We start from the raw sequence: 19,850 nt of genomic DNA, 5'->3' as shown, positions 1-19,850 counted from the left end.
TTGGTCCAGCTATGGTAAATTCAATTGATTGGACATGATTTGGAAAGGCACATACCTACAGTATCTACAGTTGAAGTCGGAAGTTTACATACACTTAGGTTGGAGTCAATAAAACTCATTTTTCAACCACTCCACAAAATTCTTGCTAACAAACTATAGTTTCGGCAAGTGGGTTAGGACAACTACTTTGTGCATTACACAAGTAATTTTTCCAAGAATTGTTTACAGACAGATTATTTCACTTATAATTCACTGTATCACAATTCCAGTGGGTCAGAAGTTTACATACACTAAGTTGACTGTGCCTTCAAACAGCTTGGAAAATTCCAGAAAATGATGTCATGGCTTTAGAAGCTTCTGATAGGCTAATAGACATCATTTGAGTCAATTGGGGTTGTACTTGTGGATGTATTTCACGGCCTACCTTCAAACTCAGTGCCTATTTACTTGACATCATGGGCATGGGAAAATCAAAAGAAATCAGCCAAGACCTCAGAAAACAAAATGTAGACCTCCACAAGTCTGGTTCATCCTTGGGAGCAATTTCCAAACACCTGAAGGTACCACATTCATCTGTACAAACAATAGCACGCAAGTATAAACACCATAGGACCACGCAGCCGTAATAACGCTCAGAAAGGAGACACGTTCTGTCTCCTAGAGATGAACGTACTTTGGTGTGAAAAGTGCAAATCAATCCCAGAACAACAGCAAAGGACCTTGTGAAGATGCTGGAGGAAACAGGAACAAAAGTATCTATATCCAGAGTAAAATGAGTCCTATATCAACATAACCTGAAAGGCCGCTCAGCAAGGGAGAGGCCACTGCTCCAAAACCGCCATAAAAAAGTCAGACTACGGTTGCAACTGCACATGGGGACAAAGATCGTACATTTTGGAGAAATGTCCTCTGGTCTCTTGAAACAAAAATAGAACTGTTTCGCCATAATGACCATCGTTATGTTTGGAGGAAAAAGGGGGAAGCTTGCAAGCTGAAGAACACCATCCCAACTGTGAAGCACGGGGGTGGCAGCATCATGTTGTGGGGGTGTTTTGTTGCAGGAGAGGCTGGTGCACTTCACAAAATAGATGGCATGATGAGGGAGGAAAATTATGTGGATATATTGAAGCAACATCTCAAGACATCAGTCAGGAAGTTAAAGCTTGATRGCAAATGAGTCTTCCAAATGGACAATGACCCCAAGCATACTTCCAAAGTTGTGGCAAAATTGCTTAAGGAAAACAAAGTCAAGGTATTGGAGTGGACAACACAAAGCCTTGACCTCAATCCTATAGAAAATTTGTGGTTAGAACTGAAAAAGAATGTGCGAGCAAGGAGGCCTACAGACCTGACTCAGTTACTCCAGCTCTGTCAGGAGGAATGGGCCAAAATTCACCCAATTTATTGTGGGAAGCTTGTGGAAGGCTACACGAAACACTTTACCCAAGGTAAACAATTTAAAGGCAATGCTACCAAATACTAATTGAGTGTATGTACACTTCTGACCCACTGGGAATGTGATGAAAGAAATAAAAGCTGAAATAAATAATTCTCTCTACTATTATTCTGACATTTCACATTCTTCAAATAAAGTGGTGATCCTAACTGACCTAAGACAGGGAATTTTTACTTGGATTAAATGTCAGGAATTGTGAAAAACTGAGTTTAAATGTATTGGGCCGAGGTGTATGTAAACTTCCGACTTCAACTGTAAGATCCCACAGTTGACAGTGCATGTCAGAGCAAAAACCAAGCCATGAGGTCAAAGGAATTAGAGCTCCGAGACAGGATCTTATCGAGGCACAGATCTGGGGAAGGGCACCAAACATTTCTGCAGCATTGAATGTCCCCAAAAACACAGTGGTCTCCATCATTCTTAAATGGAAAAAGGTTGGAACCACCAAGACTCTTCCTAGAGCTGGCCGCCCGGCCAAACTGAGCAATTGGGGGAGAAGGGCCGTGGTAAGAGAGGTGACCAAGAACCGGATGGTCACTCTGACAGAGCTCCAGTTCCTCTGTGGAGATGGGAGAACCTTGCAGAAGGACAACCATCTCTGCAGCACTCCATCTATCAGGCATTTATGGTAGAGTGGCCAGATGGAATTCACTCCTCAGTAAAAGGCACATGACAGCCCGCTTGGAGTTTGCCTAAAGGCACCTAAAGGACTCTCAGACCATGAGAAACAAGATTGTCTGGTTTGATGAAACCAAGATTGAACTCTTTGGCCTGAATGCCAAGCGCCACATCTGTAGGAAACCTGAGACCACCCTACGGTGAAGCATTGTGGTGGCAGCATCATGCTGWGGAGATGTTTTTCAGCAGCAGGGACTAGGAGACTAGTCAGGATTGAGGGAAAGATAGTGCAGAGAGATCCATGATGAAAACCTGCTCCAGACCTCAGACTGTGGCGAAGGTTCAACTTACAACAGGACAACGACCCTAAGCACACAGCCAAGACAACAGTCTCTGAATGTCCTTGCATAGGCCAACCAGAACCCGCACTTGAAGCCGATCAAACATCTTTGGAGATACCTGAAAATAGCTGTGTAGTGATGTTCCCTATCAAACCTGACAGAGATTGAGAGGATCTGCAGAGAAGAATAGGATAAACTCCCCAAATACAGGTGTGCCAAGCTTGTAGCCTCATACCCAAGAAGACTCGAGGCTGTAATTGCTGCCACAGGTGCTTCAACAAGGTACTGAGTAAAGGGTCTGAATATTTATGTAAATGGGATATTTCAGTTGTTGTTGTTTTTTTAGCAAAAATGTCTCAAAACCTGTATTTTTTCATTATGGGGTATTGTGTGTAGATTGATAAGGAAAAAACTATTTTTAATCCATTTTAGTATAAGGATGTAATGTAACAAAATGTAGAAAAAGTGAATGGGTCTGAATACATTGTGAATGCACTGTATGTCGCATTTGCTATTTAGTTGTAAATATGTATGCGACTGTTAAAACCTCTATGGATTACTTGTTTTGATTGTTGTTTTCAAGCAGCTAGCTAGTTAGTGTAGCAGGCTTGTTAGCTAGCTGACTGCGTCATGCATCGGTTTGTTTTATTTTAATATAAAATGTTGCTTCGCTATTCAGTTGCAACTAGCTATAACTTTGTGTCTCCTTGACGTTGTGTTATATTTCTGATGTCTGTTATTTGAAAGATTAGCTAGCTAGCCAGCTAGCTAGCCAGCTACTTCACTTCACACTAGTGGCACGGAATAGCCATGCTCATTGGAAGAATTGTAAATCCATTGTGAAAGGCTTTGGAGTTTGACTGGCGATTTATTCGGATGAAATGTGTCCATATATTGGTATTTTAGTGCCACCTATCAGTTGTAACTGTGGATGCTACATCGGTCAATGGCTAAACTCAGTTGAGCAGTGTGTTTTTGTCAAATGATAGCAATGAAATATGCCGCTATCAGAGGCTATTGCTTGTGTTTTTTGGCTACATTGGTATTTACATTTTATGAAAATTGTTTGTCAATTTTGGTTAATAGCCTATGGTTATTGGAGCTATCTGTTGTATGGTGCATTTGGGCTTCATCAATGTTTATTTGTGAGTACTGTAGGTCTGGCTTTGATAAAAGACAGTGTTCATCCAGCCACCGACCTCACTGCACGTCGCTGGTATGCAAATTCTGGTGCCACATGCATTGCATTTGCACGTGCACAAATACTTATATAGGTCTAAGCATCACTGTGTCTTCTCCTATTGGAGAAGGTGTAGATGCAGTTAATAGGCATTGAACTAATGCCTGTTATTTTCTATTTATATAACTCCGTCTCTACTCAACACAATGCAGAGTGCAACCCATTATATGTGCATGGTATTACATTACAGCCATTAGTGTTAAAGTGAATGGATTCAGTACAACATGTGAAATACCATCACCACAAAAGGTAACAACTCAATATTTAGATCTAACAACATAACAGAATATGGCTGACCTTTGACCTTCAAATGCCTCGGTGGTTGAGGCGTGACTTTCTGTTCTTTATCCTCCTTATTGGATAACTGGTCCTCTGACTTAATGGCTTCTTTTTCGCTGTGGGAATATATGTTCTTATTAACAAACGACAACGCCATAGAACCGAAGGATATAGTTAAATGTTAAATTATGATTTTGAATGTCTTACCTGGGGTGATCTCTGGGGATTATGTCAGCAGGCTCTATGAAATCTGGAGCTGTGTCGTAGTCAGAGGGACTAGACACTGGGGAAACAGAGAAAATAAATAATCATTGTCAGTTAAAGGGGCAATCTGCAATTCACAAAGTGGCCACCCCGCTACTGTTTTGGTAAACATCGGAGGGATGGGACTGGAGAAATGTAAGTACAATCAAATTCATTGACAGAGCTATGGATGCAAGGAATGACCATCCATGAGTTCAAAATGATAGTTTGAACCATGTTTTCAGGGTATGCAGCAGAGGTGTCATGCCCATAGATGGCACAGGTGCACATGCCCCCTCAGATTTGTTCTGTATTTTTTTTAAATATGAAATATATATTTTGTTGTTTGTTTTTTCTCTGTAATACCACTAGCCACTTGTCAATTGTATGAAGTTGGTTTTAGCTAGCCCAGATAGATTCCCAACCTCCCAACCACATAAGTAGCTTGTCTAACCATCTTAGCTGGCATGCCTGCTGGCAAGATTGGTAGACTTTAGAAAAGCAAGCAATAAAGTAAATGTACTGAATTACACCCACATTTCTTTCAAAATGTTACCCAGATTTTAGCAGAGATACAGAGAAGCATATTTAGTTTCTTTAAAAAAAAGAAACATCAGTCAGGAGGACAGACAGTTCATAAGATATGCAGAAAAACAACAATATTTTTTACATAGAATTAAGCAGAATGAGTTTGGCTCTAGACTGCAGGAAAAAGCTGTTTCTAAATTCTCCAACTTACGGACCGGAGACAAAGCCCCTCTACGGACCACCCCCCAGTCATCCTCACGTACTTTGTGCCCTCTTAGACTTTTGGGGTGCATGATGCCCCTGTATACAGTGTCTTCTTTACAATTGCATTGTTTACAAAACGACAGTTGGGCTACGACAGTTGAATGAAGCTCATGAGGCATTTACACGTAACATTCTCAAGAATCAATGGGAAAATATAATTAATTTTGTCCAAAAAGAGATGTACAAATGGCCCCTTTAATAAGGCAAAGATGTATTTCAGTCMATCAACAAACAGCTACAATTCACTCCAAGCAATTGCAGACACAATTACTGCACAGGACCCTGGTCACGTACTAAGGACATCTATAATTTTTCTAACTTGACTTACTAGAGCTGGCGGCGATAAGGGAGGCCCTCCTCCTCTCCTGCAAGGTCATGCGGGGATCCTCCTCGGTCAGATTGTAGGCCTGCCACAGGGAGATCCCCTCACACTCCACAGAATCCACAGTCTCCTTCCCAGGGGTGGAGGTCTGGGCTGGCTGGAGAGGGCCAATGGAGGCCAGGACTGGGTGCACAGAAGGGGTGGGGGGCTGGGGTGGGGCTGCGGGCCTCTGGGTAGATGGTTGCTTTTGAGGTTCACCCACAGTAATGTTACCATTATATGAGGACACACCAAACGTGTTGGCCACCTCACAGGTATAGACCCCAGTGTCTATGGCTGACATGTTGATGATCACCAGTGTGCAGAAGCCATCCTCTGAGGTGTTCACACGGTGGCGTTGGTCTCCTATGACCTCCTGGCTGTTCTTCAGCCAGCGTACTGCGTTGAGCTTCCCTTCCACCTTACACTCCAGCTGGATGGTACCATTGGTCTCAGCATTCTGGTTCTTAAACACCTGCTTGAAGACGGGCCGCATGTCTTTGCGGGTCTTGTATCCCTTGAAAGCTGCCTGGATCTTGATGGCAGCTTCCAACATCTCATGTTCGTCCTCGACACTGTCAAGTGCAATTTCGTCAACTTGCTGAGTCATCTGTAGCCCCTTGGGAACTCCAGCAACAGCGACTACAGGCTTGCTGGTCTTCTGGTTGACTGTTACCTGGGTGGGGGCCTCAGTAAAGGACTCATCCTCTGAGATATGGAGTTGGTTATCATCCTCCATCATCTTGGGTTTTTCAGTCTCCTGCACTGTAGACCTTGCTGGCTGTTTATCCCTCTGTTCTATCTCTGTCTCCTTCACCATAGACTTCACTGGATGTTTCTCTTGATGGCCTATTTCTATATCTATCTTCTTTTTAGATCTAACAGATCTAACCATCTGTTCTACCCCACCATCGGACACTATAGATGATCGTCTCACTGGTGGCACTGGCTGTTTCACCACTTGGTCTATACCAGCATCCAACACTACAGACGCTCTTCTCGCTTGGGGAACTGGCTGTTTCCTCACCTCGTCTATCCCAGCATCTGACATCATAGATGCTCGCCTCACTGCTGGAACTGTCCGTTTCCGCACCTCATCTACCCCAGCATCCGATACTACAGATGCTCGTCTCAATGGTTGAACTGGCTGTTTCACGACTTCCTCTATCCCAGCATCCGACACTACAGATGCTTGCCTCACTGGTGGCACTGGCCGTTTCCTCACCTCGTCTACCTCAGCATCTGACATTATAGATGCTTGTCTCGCTAGTGGGAACTGAGTGTTTCCTCAACTCTTCTACCCCAGCATCCAAATCTGAAACTACAGATGCTCGCCTCCCTGCTGGAACTGTACGTTTCCTCACCTCATCTACCCCAGCATCCGATACTACAGATGCTCGTCTCACTGGTGGAACTGACTGTTTCCTCACCTCATCTACCCAGCATCCGACACTACAGATGCTCGTCTCGCTGGTGAACTGGCTGTTTCCTCACCTCATCTACACCAGCATCTGACATTATAGATGCTTGTCTCGCTAGTGGAACTAGCTTTTCATCCCTTGTCTATCCCAGATCCGATACTACAGATGCTCGTCTCACTGGTGGAACTGACTGTTTCCTCACCTCATCTACCCCAGCATCCGACACTACAGATGCTCGTCTCACTGGTGGAACTGGCTGTTTCCTCACCTCATCTACCCCAGCATTGACACTACAGATGCTCGTCTCACTGGTGGTACTGGCTGTTTTCCTCACTACAGCTGCTCGTCTCGCTGGTGGTACTGGCTGTTTCACCACTTGGTCTACCCAGCATCCGATACTACAGATGCTCGTCTCGCTGGTGGTACTGGCTGTTTCACCGCTTGGTCTATCCCAGCATCTGACACTACAGCTGCTCGTCTCACGTGATGGAACTGACTGTTTCCTCCACTCTTCTACCCCAGCATCCGGATCTGAAACTACAGATGCCCGCCTCCTGCTGGAACTGTCCGTTTCCTCACCTCATCTACCCCAGACATCCGATACTACAGTGCTCGTCTCACTGGTGGAACTGGCTGTTTCACCACTTGCTCTATCCCCAGCATCTGACACTACAGATGCTCGTCTCACTGGTGGAACTGGCTGTTTCCTCACCTCATCTACCCCAGAATCCGACACGACAGATGCTCGCCTCGCTGGTGCACTGACTGTTTTAGGACTTGCTCTATCCCAGCATCCAACACTACAGATGCTTGGTTCACTGGTGGAACTGGTGCTTCCTCACCTGTCTACATCAGCATCTGACATTAAAGATGCTTGTCTCACTGGTGGAACTGGCTGCTTCCTCACCTCGTCTACCCTCAGCATCTGACATTAAAGATGCTTGTCTCACTGGTGGAACTGGCTGCTTCCTCACCTCGTCTACCTCAGCATCTGACATTAAAGATGCTTGTCTCACTGGTGGAACTGGCTGCTTCTCACCTCGTCTACCTCAGCATCTGACATTATAGATGCTTGTCTCACTGGTGGAACTGGCTGTTTCCTCACCTCGTCTACCCATCATCCGACACTATAGACCTCGTCTCGCTGGGGGCACTGGCTGTTTCACCATGTGGTCTACTTCAATCTCCTTCACCATAGACTTCAATGGCTTTTTTTCCCTCTGTGTCCCTCACCATAGCTCTTACTGGCTGTTTCACTTGCTGTTTCTCCTGCTGGTCTACCTTAATCTCCTTACCCATAGACCTTAATAACTGTTTATTACGTAGGTCTACCACCGTCTCTGCTTCAGGCTCCAGGTCTTTCTCTGACCCCACAAATGGATGCCCGGATCAGGCCCTGTTTCTTTGGCCCTGGTGGAGGTGTGGGAGAGGCAGCCTTCGTGGGAGGCATTGTCTTGGGGTTCTGTCTTGGCTGGGGAGGCTTTACTGCCACAGAGGCTGTGGTCTCCACACCACCTGCCTGGCACGTGTAGCTGCCACTATCCTCGGGCTTCAGCTCCAGGATGTGTAGCTGAAACACACAGTTGTCCTGCTTAATATGGTACTTTCTGTTGGGCCTGAGAGGCAGCCGGCCCTTCCTCCACTGGACTGGGACTCCAGGCTTAGACAGCTCACAGGACAGGAAGGCTGTGCCTCCTTCCTCAGCCTCCACAGCCTGCAGCTCTTCTTCAAAGCATGGAGGCAGCTCTGGAGAGACGGAAGCAATTAGGGAATTGAAAATCTATGATACATGTGACCAATATTAGGGTGAGTAATGCAAAGGAGAATTCAGAATATTGTGACCCCTGGGATAAACCTGAGTTCCTGGTTATGTTACTTCTCTGTAGGAAATTCTTACCTGTGACAGTCAGATTGACGCTGCTCTGCATATCTCCAGTATCACAGGAGTATATCCCAGAGTCATCTGGGTCCACATTGTGGATGAGAAGCAGGTTGAGCTTGCCCTCCTTACGGTTCTCATACTTGTCTCCCGTCAGTAAGGGCTTGTTTGTTGCGTCTCCATGTGACAGGGGTAGTGAGGTCAGAGGTTGTACAGGATAAGGTGGCAGTCTCTCCTTCCATGATGACGGTGTCCCGGGGCTTCTCATCAATGAGTACTTTAACTAGTCACAGAGGAAAGTCAACTCTCAAAATGTGTACAGTACACATATATTAGTGTTTATACTTTATACTTCTTGGAGTTTTGATGCACTGAATATGACTGTGACGAGGTGTGATTCCTCTACATGCAGCAGGTGTGTGCTATTACACAACCAATCACACACATACCTTTCACAGACACAGAGGCGGTGGTCTCCACACACCCTGCCTGGCACGTGTAGCTGCCACTGTCATCGGGCTTCAGTCCAGGATGTGTAGCTGAAAACACACAGCCGTCCTGCTTCATCTGGTACTTCCTGTTGGGGCTGAGAGGCAGCCGGCCCTTCCTCCACTGGACTGGGACTCCAGGCTTAGACAGCTCACAGGACAGGAAGGCTGTGCCTCCTTCCTCAGCCTCCACAGTATGCAGCTCCTCCTCAAAGCATGGAGGCAGCTCTGGAGAGATAATACGGAATTCCAATGTTCCATTTCCATTTGACCAATGTTAGGGTGAGTAATAGAAAGACAGTAATACAATTCAGAATATTTTATTGTAATGTTGTAATTATGTMGATAAATTTGTCAGTGAATTCTGAAAATCTTTTCAAGGATGGTTCCATAATGTTGTGTTTTTAGGGAGTGGTATTGGTTCTTGTAGAATACCTTTCATTTTATTCCCTATTATAGTATTCTTAACAATTACGTTGTTTAATGTTCTTCGCTAACCTTTGAAATTAGACACTTAAAACAATTCTGGGGATAAGCATAGGCATCTTCAATATGTACCCATTCTTCCTCTTTAGTGGATTTAACTATATGTAGCAAGTAAAAGTATTGGGTAGCGAGTTGATACAATTCCAAGTCTGAAAGGTTAAACCACCCTCATACTTATGTACAGTAGATGTAAAACGTTCCTTTTTATTCTATGAATGTCTTCTGTGGGGTAATTGGTATTACTGAAAATAGATACAAAAACTTTGGAAGCAATGCCATTCTAAAGAGGGTTATTCTACCTGTAAGATTTATGGGAAGATTATTCCATTTAATTAGATCTACTTTCATATTATTGACTAATGGAATAAAATTATCTATATTTGTTGTTTGTTGTGACTTATTAAGCATCCTAAGTATTTAATATTTTTTTGTGGTCCACCTAAAGGATTGCTGTAGATTGTGAGTTATTCTTTTTCTTATCACCATTATTTCATTTCTTCCACGTTAGTTTTATATCCTTAGAATTTGAAGTATTCTGAAAATAATTTTGGCAAAGGGGCCATTAAGTTTTCAATATTGGTCAGGTATATCAGGAGATCATCTGCAAATAAGTTTAGTTTATATTAATGTTTACCAATGTTACATTTGGGTCTTGTCTAATTATTTCTGCAAGCGGTTCAATTGCCCGTACAAACAGGAAGGGGGAGAGGGGACATCCCTGTCTTGTGCCCCTTACTTTTGAACATTTATACAATATTTTCATTAAATGTATTATTTCAGCTGGAATGCTGAAAGCTTTCAAAGTTTTTAATAGAAAAGGTCATTCAAAACACAGCTGATTCAAATAATCTAAGCTTGATGGTTATTTGAATAGTGCTAGGGCAAAAAATCTAAACATGCACCCAGGAGGGGCACCAGGACCGAGTTTGGGAAACCCTGTCCTAATGGACGCCTTAAAGGAATCGCAAATTGTATCGGGGGTCGGCTTTTCCCTGTCCTCTCTGTCTACATTTGTAATGGTAAAGGTTTTAGTCTTTCGTTTACGTATTTAACACATTTCGGGTCTATAAGATGTGCGCTGTTCATTCTCCAATTCTGTCGCTAAGTGCATTTTCTATTGGTGTAATTAAGCATGATACCGGAGAATGATCAAATATCACTACATCATGATTTTTCTTTATCCAGTAAATTGCTGAGTGCATTTTTAGAGAAAAAAATGTAGCCAATTCTTGAATAGCTTTTCTTACTTGAGAAAAAAAGGAATTGTCTTTTGTAGGTGGGAATAGTCATCTGCAGGTGTCCTGTAAATTATTTGTAGAGATAACATTTTTCAGCCTCTTTGGAGGCTCTCTTTTTTATTACTACGTCAGTCAATCTTATCGAATGTATGATTTAGGTCACATGCTATAATAATAGTTCCTGTCTGGATTTGATCTAATATAGTATGAATTACATCTAAAAACACCAGATTTGCCACTGGTGGGATATACTATGAAATCAATGTGTATTTTTACCATGTAAAGTACAATTAATTCAATATTAGAAAATTGCTTTTCTGGTCCATGTGCTGGGATATAAGGGGAAATGGTATATTCTTATTTACCAGGATGCCTACACCTCTGCTGTTACTACAGTAGGTGGCAGCATAGGCCTCTCCAACCCAGCTCCTCTTTAGATCAATTTATCCTTTAAAAAAAAAAATGTAACTCTTGCAAGAAAACCATATCTGCTGAAAATCTCTTTAAGTGGTTGCGAACCAGATGCTTTTTTCCCTGTGCATATTCCATGTGATAAATTCGATATTGTTGGTCTTTACTTGTATAGAATCAAAGTTAGCCAGAACAGATAAGGTTATCATTGAAGAACCAAATAACACATTTTAGCAGAAATGACATATGAAGGCAGCGGGCATTCCACAGAAGGGGAGGATCATAGTATAAATACATAGTTATTTTATACGTTACATACATACATTACGTACCAGTCAAAAGTTTGGACACACCTACTCATTCAAGAGTTTTTCTTTATTTTTTACTATTTTCTACATTGTAGAATAATAGTGAAGACATCAAAACTATGAAATAACACATATGGAATTATGTAGWKACCAAAAAAGTGTTAAACAAATACAAATACACTACCGTTCAAAYGTTTGGGGTCACTTAGAAGTGTCCTTGTTTTGAAAGAAAAACACCTTTTTAATCCATTAAAATAACATCAAATTGATCAGAAATACAGTGTAGACATTGTTAATGTTGTAAATGACTATTGTAGCTGGAAACAGCAGAATGTTTTTATGGAATAACTACATAGGCATACAGAGGCCCATTATCAGCAACCATCACTCCTGTGTTCCAATGGCATGTTGTGTTAGCTAGTCCAAGTTTATCATTTTAAAAGGCTAATTGATCATTAGAAAACCCTTTTGCAATTAGAGTGTCTAGTTTGAGAAACAGACACCTCACAAGTCCTCAACTGGCAGCTTCATTACCTGCAAAACACCAGTCTCAACGTCAACAGTGAAGATGGGACTCCAGGATGCTGGCCTTCTAGGCAGAGTTCCAAAAAAAAAGCCATATCTCAGACTGGCCAACAAAAATAAAAGATTAATATGGGCAAAATAACACAGACACTGGACAGGGGAACTCTGCCTAGAAGGCCAGCATCCCAGAGTCGCCTCTTCACTGTTGACGTTGAGAGTGATGTTTTGTGGGTACTATGTAATGAAGCTGCCAGTTGAGGACTTGTGAGGCGTCTGTTTCTCAAACTAGACACTCTAATGTACTTGTCCTCTTGCTCAGTTGTGCACCGGGGCCTCCCACTCCTCTTTCTATTCAGGTTGAAGCCAGTTTGCGCTGTTCTGTGAAGGGAGTAGTGCACAGCGRTGTACGAGATCTTCCGTTTCTTGGCAATTTCTCACATGGAATAGCCTTCATTTCTCAGAACAAGAATAGACTGATGAGTTTCAGAAGAAAGGTCTTTGTTTCTGGCCATTTTGAGCCTGTAATGGAACCCACAAATGCTGATGCTCCAGATACTCAACTAGTCTAAAGAAGGCCAGTGTCATTGCTTCTTTAATCAGCACAACCGTTTTCAGCTGTGCTAACATAATTCCAAAATGTTTTTCAAATGATCAATTTGCCTTTTAAAGTGATAAACTTGGATTAGCTAACACAACGTGCCATTGGAACACAGGAGTGATGGTTGCTGATAAATGGGCCTCTACGCCTATGTAGATGTTCCATAAAAAATCTGCCGTTTCCAGCTACAATAGTCATTTACAACATTAACAATGTCTGCACTGTATTTCTGATAAATTTTATGTTATTTTAATGGACAAAAWTMTTTGCTTTTCTTTCAATAACAAGGACATTTCTAAGTGACCCCAAATTTTTGAACGGTTGCGTATATTTTAGATTCTTCAAAGTAGCCACCCTTTGCCTTGATGACAGCTTTGCACACTCTTAGCATTCTCTCAACCAGCTTCATGAGGTAGTCACCTGGAATGCATTTCAATTAACAGGTGTGCCTTCTTAAAAGTTAATTTGTGGAATTTCTTTCCATCTTAATGCGTTTGAGCCAATCAGTTGTGTTGTGACAAGGTAGGGAGGTATGCAGAATACAGCCCTATTTGGTAAAAGACCAAGTCTATATTATAACAAGAGCAGCTCAAATAAGAAAAGAGAAATGACCATCCATCATTATTTTAAGACATGAAGGTCAGTCAATCCGGAAAATGTAAATTACTTTGAAAGTTACTTCAAGTGCAGTCGCAAAAACCATCAAGTGCAATGATGAAACTGGCTCTCATGAGGACTGCCACAGGAAAGGAAGACCCAGTATAACTCTGACTTGTGTGATTTGTTTGTCTCTTCTCATTTGATAATAAAGGAATTAACCACGACATTTGGCGACGGGGATGCGAATCTTCACTTGGTGACCGCTCCTGACGACCTGGGTAAATCGTGCACAAGGGAACCCTCAAACTTGCAATCTCAGGGAGACCACACTTCGGGAACGGAGCAGATGGACCCACCTAAGATCCGAGAGGAAGTGAGCCGAGTGGATACCACATCCCGAACATAGTTCTTTTTTAAAGAGAGGAGCAAACCACACAAAGTCACATTTTTAAGAAAAGCCTCTGTTACGTAGTGTGGTCCTGTATGTGGGGACACCGTAGAGACGTAAACAGGGCCGAGTCAGTGGAGGAGGATCGGATAGTTAGTAGACTCAAAGACACCTATCATTGGTCGTATGCGGACAACTTAGAGCCGTCTTGACACTGAATTGATCACAGTGGAGATTGGTGTGGTCTGTAGGGGCGAGGGGCCAGGGTGACTGTGGGTTCTTAGTGAAGCACAGTACCTGGTGAAGCCCTATTGAAAGAAGGACCTTGTTCTGAAAAGTGTCTAAGTGACCCTCAGAAGTGGTGAAATCCAATTATTTTAAATGTGCTAGCCAGGTATGCCCTGGGTTACTTTATGTGAGTGTTTTGTTTTAGGACCACATTGTGAGTCATGTGTCAAAATGGGGTAATTATCAGTCCTCTGAGGTTTTGTATTGAAATTTACACAGCTCAAGTGATATGTAGGAGTGTATTGAGTGATATGTAGAAGTGTATCGAGTGATATGAAGGAGTGTATTGTTGTGTTGCTTGTTCTGTTTTGTTTCGATACAAATCTCACCAGATTGGGTCTCCTGGATTGTTGGGATTTCTCCCYATGGGTCAGGGGTCTAACCTCCTGATCCTGTGGCTCTGCGATGAAGTTGACAATGTGATGGGGAGTGTAAGCCAATTTGAAAAAAATAGTTCAACAGAATGTGTTGTTATTCTCTTTGACATGTGTTTAGAGATTTATATGAAGAATAATTGGTAAAAGTCATAATTTGTCTGGATTTCCTGAATCAGAAATTAACTGAACTAAGCTGTTGTTCTGATCTGTCTTCTCTCGAGGTTATCATGAAAGGTGACGCCGGATGGTGTCTTGATGCATGGCAGGGATAATTCAGCCGAGAACAGTGTGAACCTCAAAACTCCCTCTAACCGGCTGAAGAAGACCGAGAAAGGCGTTCAACACGGCCCTGTCCGCACCATTTCTACCGAGAGACCTGAGTCCGAGCCTGCAACCGGTGTACAGCATCCAATCGAAGCTATCAACTGTTTTTTCTCTCATACCTTTTCTCTCAGTCGTGTGACAGGAGTCCACATGGAGTGAGCATGGAGAGAGATCTGTTCCAAACTTCTCTCATTCTGCTGGTATCGTTGGCAAATGGTCAAGATATAATGGGTGGTAAAGGTGGTGGCAGCTCAGGTGAGACATTGAAATTGGGACATTATCATGGGCCTTCAACTTTGAACCATGAAGCTATCTGAAGAAGAACCAATGAAAAGACGCCAGAAGAATCAGTGCCTGAAGGGGTGGGGGGGGGTTGGTCACCTGTGCCCATAATTGATTTAGGCTTGTCTAAAAATATATATATTTTGGGTCATCTACACACAGCAAAATGTACAGTAATTTAGATTAAGAATGCATTAAGATGATGATCTGTAATTATAATCGTGATAATAAACGTAATACTAGAATTATAGGATAATTATACTGTATGTTAATATACATGGACATTCTGCCAATGTTGTTGTGTGTTATATTGAGGGTTTTAACGTTGAGTGTTAGGACCAATATGAATCCCTGAGCATTGTCATTCTAAATTTGGGTTGGATAATTAATTGGGTTTTGATTACGATTTGGAAACTGAATGATTTTTAAAAACTGACTGATTGATTTGAGTTTAGTATGTTACTAACCATATGAGTGAAGCAATTCATGTATTACGGATTGATGGTTTTGATTGTTGTTGTGTACTAAAGATGTTGACACTATTCTCAGCACGCCCTGGTGAATGGAGAGGGTGAACTCTGATCCTGAGAGTGAAAATGATCCTAATCTATTTGATCTATAGGAGTAGCCTTCTAAATAGTGGAATCYTGATGCTTGTCCTGGGTTACGTTCATTACGCACCAACGCAATAAACCGGGATTCACTACTTTGATTTGTCCAACCAGATATGCTCATTTTAGTTTCTGGGATGCTGACCTAGGGGAGTAGGCTTAGTATCAACACGATGATTTGTTTCGTACTGATGAAAAATGTACTTTAAACTGCAGATCATTTGTTAACGATATTTTCATGTTGACATCATTCCCAAATTAAGGATCATTTTATGTTAAGGTTAAAGGCTCAATGAACCGACGTATGGTCATTTACAATGGTAGTGTACTATTGCAAGGACGCTTTCTTCCTGTATGTTTGAGTCAAAAGTTGTTTGATGCCTTATTTTTTGTTCTACATGTGAAGTAATTTGAAAAAGATCTTGTCATTTTCTTTTAAGTCGATAGAATTCTCAAAATGGGGGAGCGAAATTACAATATTATGTTACAATACTGTTATTGCATCAAACGGTTGGTTTATGCAACAGAATAGTGGGTTCTTAGAAGTATATTGTGTCTGTGTGAACTGAGCGGGCCTCTGGAGCTTTAATGCCGACAGTGGATTTACGACGCCTTTGGTGATCGAGGCCTAAAGACCGCATTTCATAGCATGAGTTGATGTTTGTGTGCCGGGAGTTACCAGGGTGAAGATGGCTCGGCTATGGATAATGATGAGGGGAAGCTTGTTTTGGGGGCCAGACCCTGGTTTCCACACAATGAGAACAGTCTTTACAGCAGAAACCATCTGCTGTGAATTATTAATTTCTTTCATACGGATCCCAACCTTGTGACCCATTCCACACATTTGCTGTTTGTCATGTAGACTAAGGGGGTGTATCTTTGCTATAAAATACCTTTGTATACTTGGTCTCGGGGCTCTCGTAGACTCATCTAAGGGTGGTTTGTTGACCAGCCATAGTAATTGAAGAGCACTCACATCATTCACTTGTGTGGGTGTCGTGTGACATGTGTTCCTTATTAATAAGTGAAAAAAGTATTTCGTTTAAGTATAACTCTGACTTGTGTGATATGTTTGTATCTCCTCATTTGATAATAAAGGAATTCACCACGACACCTCTCTTACAAATCTATGTTCCACTTGACCAATGTTAGGGTGAGTAACACACAGAAAGAATTCTGAATATTGTAAAACCCTGAAATAAGTCCCTGGTTATGTTACTTCTCTGATGGGAAATTCTTACCTGTGACAGACAGATGGGCGCTGCTCTGCATGTCTCCAGTATCACAGGAGTATATCCCAGAGTCATCTGGGTCCACATTGTGGATGAGAAGCAGGTTGAGCTTGCCCTCCTTACGGTTTCTCATACTTGTCTCCGTTCAGTAGGGGCATGTTGTTGCGTCTCCATGTGACAGGGTAGTGAGGTCAGAGGTTGTACAGGATAAGGTCGCCGTCTCCCTTCCATGATGACAGTGTCCCGGGGCTTCTTCTCAATGAGTACTTTAACTGGACACAGAGGAAAGTCAACTCTCAAAATGTGTACAGTACACATATAATTGTGTTTATACTTTATACTCTTGGAGTTTTGTTGCACTGAAATGCCGTGATGAACTGTTCTACAGCTGCACCATCGAGAGCATCCTGACTGGTTGCATCACTGCCTGGTATGGCAACTGCGCGGCCTATGACCGCAAGGCAATACAGAGGTAGTGTGAACGGCCCAGTACATAACTGGGTCCAAGCTTCCTGCCATCCAGGACCTCTATACCAGGCGGTGTCAGAAGAAGGCCCTAAAAATTGTCAAAGACTCCAGCCACCCTACTCACAGACTGTTCTCTATGCTACTGACAAGCAAGCCGGTACCGGACGCTAGGTCCAAGAGGCTTCTAAACAGCTTCTACCCCCAAGCCATAAGACTCCTAAACATCTAGTCAATGGCTACCCAGACTATTTGCAGTGCCCCCCCACCCACCCCCTCTTTACACCACTGCTACTCTCTGTACATCTATGCATTGTCACTTTAATAACTCTACCTACATGACATACTACATTAAATAACCGGTGCCCCCGCACATTGACTCTGTATCGGTACCCCCCTGTATATATCTCGCTTATTGTCATTTCACTGCTGCTCTTTAATTACTTGTTACTTTTATCTCTTGTCCTATCTGTATGTCTTTTAAACTGCATTGTTGGTTAGGGGCTCGTAAGTGAGCATTTCACTGTAAGGTTTACACTTGTTGTATTCGGTGCATGTGACTAATACAATTTGATTTGATTTGATGGGGTGTGAGTCCTCTACATGCAGCAGGCGTGTGATTTACACAACCAATCACACACATACCTTTCACAGACACAGAGGCGGTGGTCTCACACAAACCTGCCTGGCACGTGTAGCTGCCACTGTCCTCGGACTTCAGCTCCAGGATGTGTAGCTGAAACACACAGCCGTCCTGCTTCATCTGGTACTTATTGTTGGGCCTGAGAGGCAGCCGGCCCTTACTCCACTGGACTGGGACTCCAGGCTTAGACAACTCACAGGACAGGAAGGCCGTGCCTCCTTCCTCAGCCTCCACAGCCTGCAGCTCTTCTCAAAGCATGAGGCAGCTCTGGGTAGATGGAAGACAATAAGGGAATTCCAAATCTATGTTCCATTTGACCAATGTTAGGGTGAGTAATAGAAAGAGATAACAACAATATTCTGAATTACACCCTGACCTTAGAGATCCTTTTTATGTCTCTATTTGGTTTGGTCAGGGTGTGATTTATTGTGGGTATTCTATGTTCTTTCGTTCTATTATTTGTATTTCTAATACTTTTTTAAAGCACGTCTTCGGCAGGGTAATTGGTATTACCGAAAATAAATGCAAAACCTTTGGGAGTCATGCCATTCTAAAGAAATGATATCTACCTGTAAGGTTTATGGGAAGATTTTTCCATTTAATTAGATCAGATTTCATGTTGTTGAGTAATGGAATAAAGTTAAAGGCCATTCAAGCTGGTCGAAAGCCTTTTTGGCATCAACAGCCGTTATTGATAAATCTATATCCAGGTTGTTTTGAGCGTGGTATTAAAATGAAACAAGTTCTTGTATTTGTTGGTAAATGTGTATTTTTTATAAACCCTGTTTGATTGATAATAAACCCTGTTTGATTGATAATAAACCCTGTTTGATTGATGATAATAAACCCTGTTTGATTGATAATAAACCCTGTTTGATTGATAATAAACCCTGTTTGATTGATAATAAACCCTGTTTGATTGATAATAAACCCTGTTTGATTGATAATTAACCCTGTTTGATTGATAATAAACCCTGTTTGATTGATAATTAACCCTGTTTGATTGATATGTATCAAGTCTGGTAAGACCTTTGCCATTCTATTGCTTATAAAGTTTTTTAAAATTATTTTATTGTCACAATTTATTAAACCAGAAATAATAATAATGATTCGACATACATTCCTAATCTGTTCAGAACTCTTATTCATTTTACAAGTCACAAAAAAAGAAATACAATTACATTGTATTATTATTAAGTTCTTCCTTCTCTGTCTCCCAAACCAAATACATCCCTCTCCACCACCCCCTCCCAGTTCTCCCCCATTTACTCCACCCAAGCCAAGCCTGTCCCACCCTCCCATTGATGCCCTCTCTTACTAATCTATGTTCCATTTGACCAGTGTTAGGATGAGTAATACACAGAAAGAATTCTGAATATTGTGACCCTCTGAGATAAACATAAGATCCTGGTTATGTTACTTCTCTGTAGGAAATTCTTACTTGTGACAGTCAGATTGACGCTGCTCTGCATATCTCCGGTGTCACAGGAGTATATCCCAGAGTCATCTGGGTCCACATTGTGGATGAGAAGCAGGTTGAGCTTGCCCTCCTTACGGTTCTCATACTTGTCTCCGACCGTCCGCTTCAGTCTGGTACTTCCTGTTGGCCGAGAGGCAGCCGGCCCTTACCTCCACATGGACTGGACTCCAGCTTAGAACAGCTCACAGGACAGGAAGGCCGTGCCTCCTTCCTCAGCCTCCACAGCCTGCAGCTCTTCTTCAAAGCATGGAGGCAGCTCTGGGTAGATGAAGACAATAAGGGAATTCAAATCTATGTTCCATTTGACCAATGTTAGGGTGACTAATAGAAAGAGATCACTGCCAGAAACAAAAAAAAAAAATATTGTATTGACATATTGTAAGATGTAGATCAATTTATCAGTGATTCTGAAAAGTCTATCAAAGGATTTGTTCCTACGATTGTGTTTATAGGGCAGTTATATTGTCTCTGTTGCA

The 19,850-nt window shown here is 42.3% G+C and overlaps 2 protein-coding genes across 2 annotated transcripts in view; both read right to left on the bottom strand.

Annotated features, from left to right (window-relative positions):
* The window catches only part of LOC111975905 (obscurin-like), a 77,026-nt gene that overhangs the window by 25,873 nt on the left and 31,303 nt on the right, over positions 1-19,850 (bottom strand). Inside the window, exons 35-41 of the mRNA XM_070447707.1 lie at positions 19,561-19,632; positions 19,336-19,518; positions 17,897-18,139; positions 9,080-9,346; positions 5,298-6,617; positions 4,142-4,217; positions 3,953-4,050 (exon numbers count right to left, since the gene is read on the bottom strand). Of these exons, the coding sequence (XP_070303808.1) occupies positions 3,953-4,050; positions 4,142-4,217; positions 5,298-6,617; positions 9,080-9,346; positions 17,897-18,139; positions 19,336-19,518; positions 19,561-19,632 (2,259 nt within the window). The remainder of the gene's footprint in view (positions 1-3,952; positions 4,051-4,141; positions 4,218-5,297; positions 6,618-9,079; positions 9,347-17,896; positions 18,140-19,335; positions 19,519-19,560; positions 19,633-19,850) is intronic.
* LOC139028929 (immunoglobulin superfamily member 22-like) lies at positions 7,674-9,151 on the bottom strand. Its single transcript, XM_070447470.1, has 3 exons — positions 9,080-9,151; positions 8,649-8,913; positions 7,674-8,497 (listed from the first exon to the last, which is right to left on the bottom strand). Exons 2-3 carry the CDS (start codon positions 8,896-8,898, stop codon positions 8,097-8,099), a joined length of 651 nt encoding a protein of 216 aa, XP_070303571.1. The 5' UTR covers positions 8,899-8,913; positions 9,080-9,151; the 3' UTR covers positions 7,674-8,096.

Source organism: Salvelinus sp. IW2-2015, linkage group LG16 (genome assembly GCF_002910315.2).
Source record: "Salvelinus sp. IW2-2015 linkage group LG16, ASM291031v2, whole genome shotgun sequence".
NCBI lineage: Eukaryota > Metazoa > Chordata > Actinopteri > Salmoniformes > Salmonidae > Salvelinus > Salvelinus sp. IW2-2015.
The sequence above is the reverse complement of the archived record's forward strand: the minus strand, read 5'-3'. Positions and strand labels throughout refer to the sequence as shown.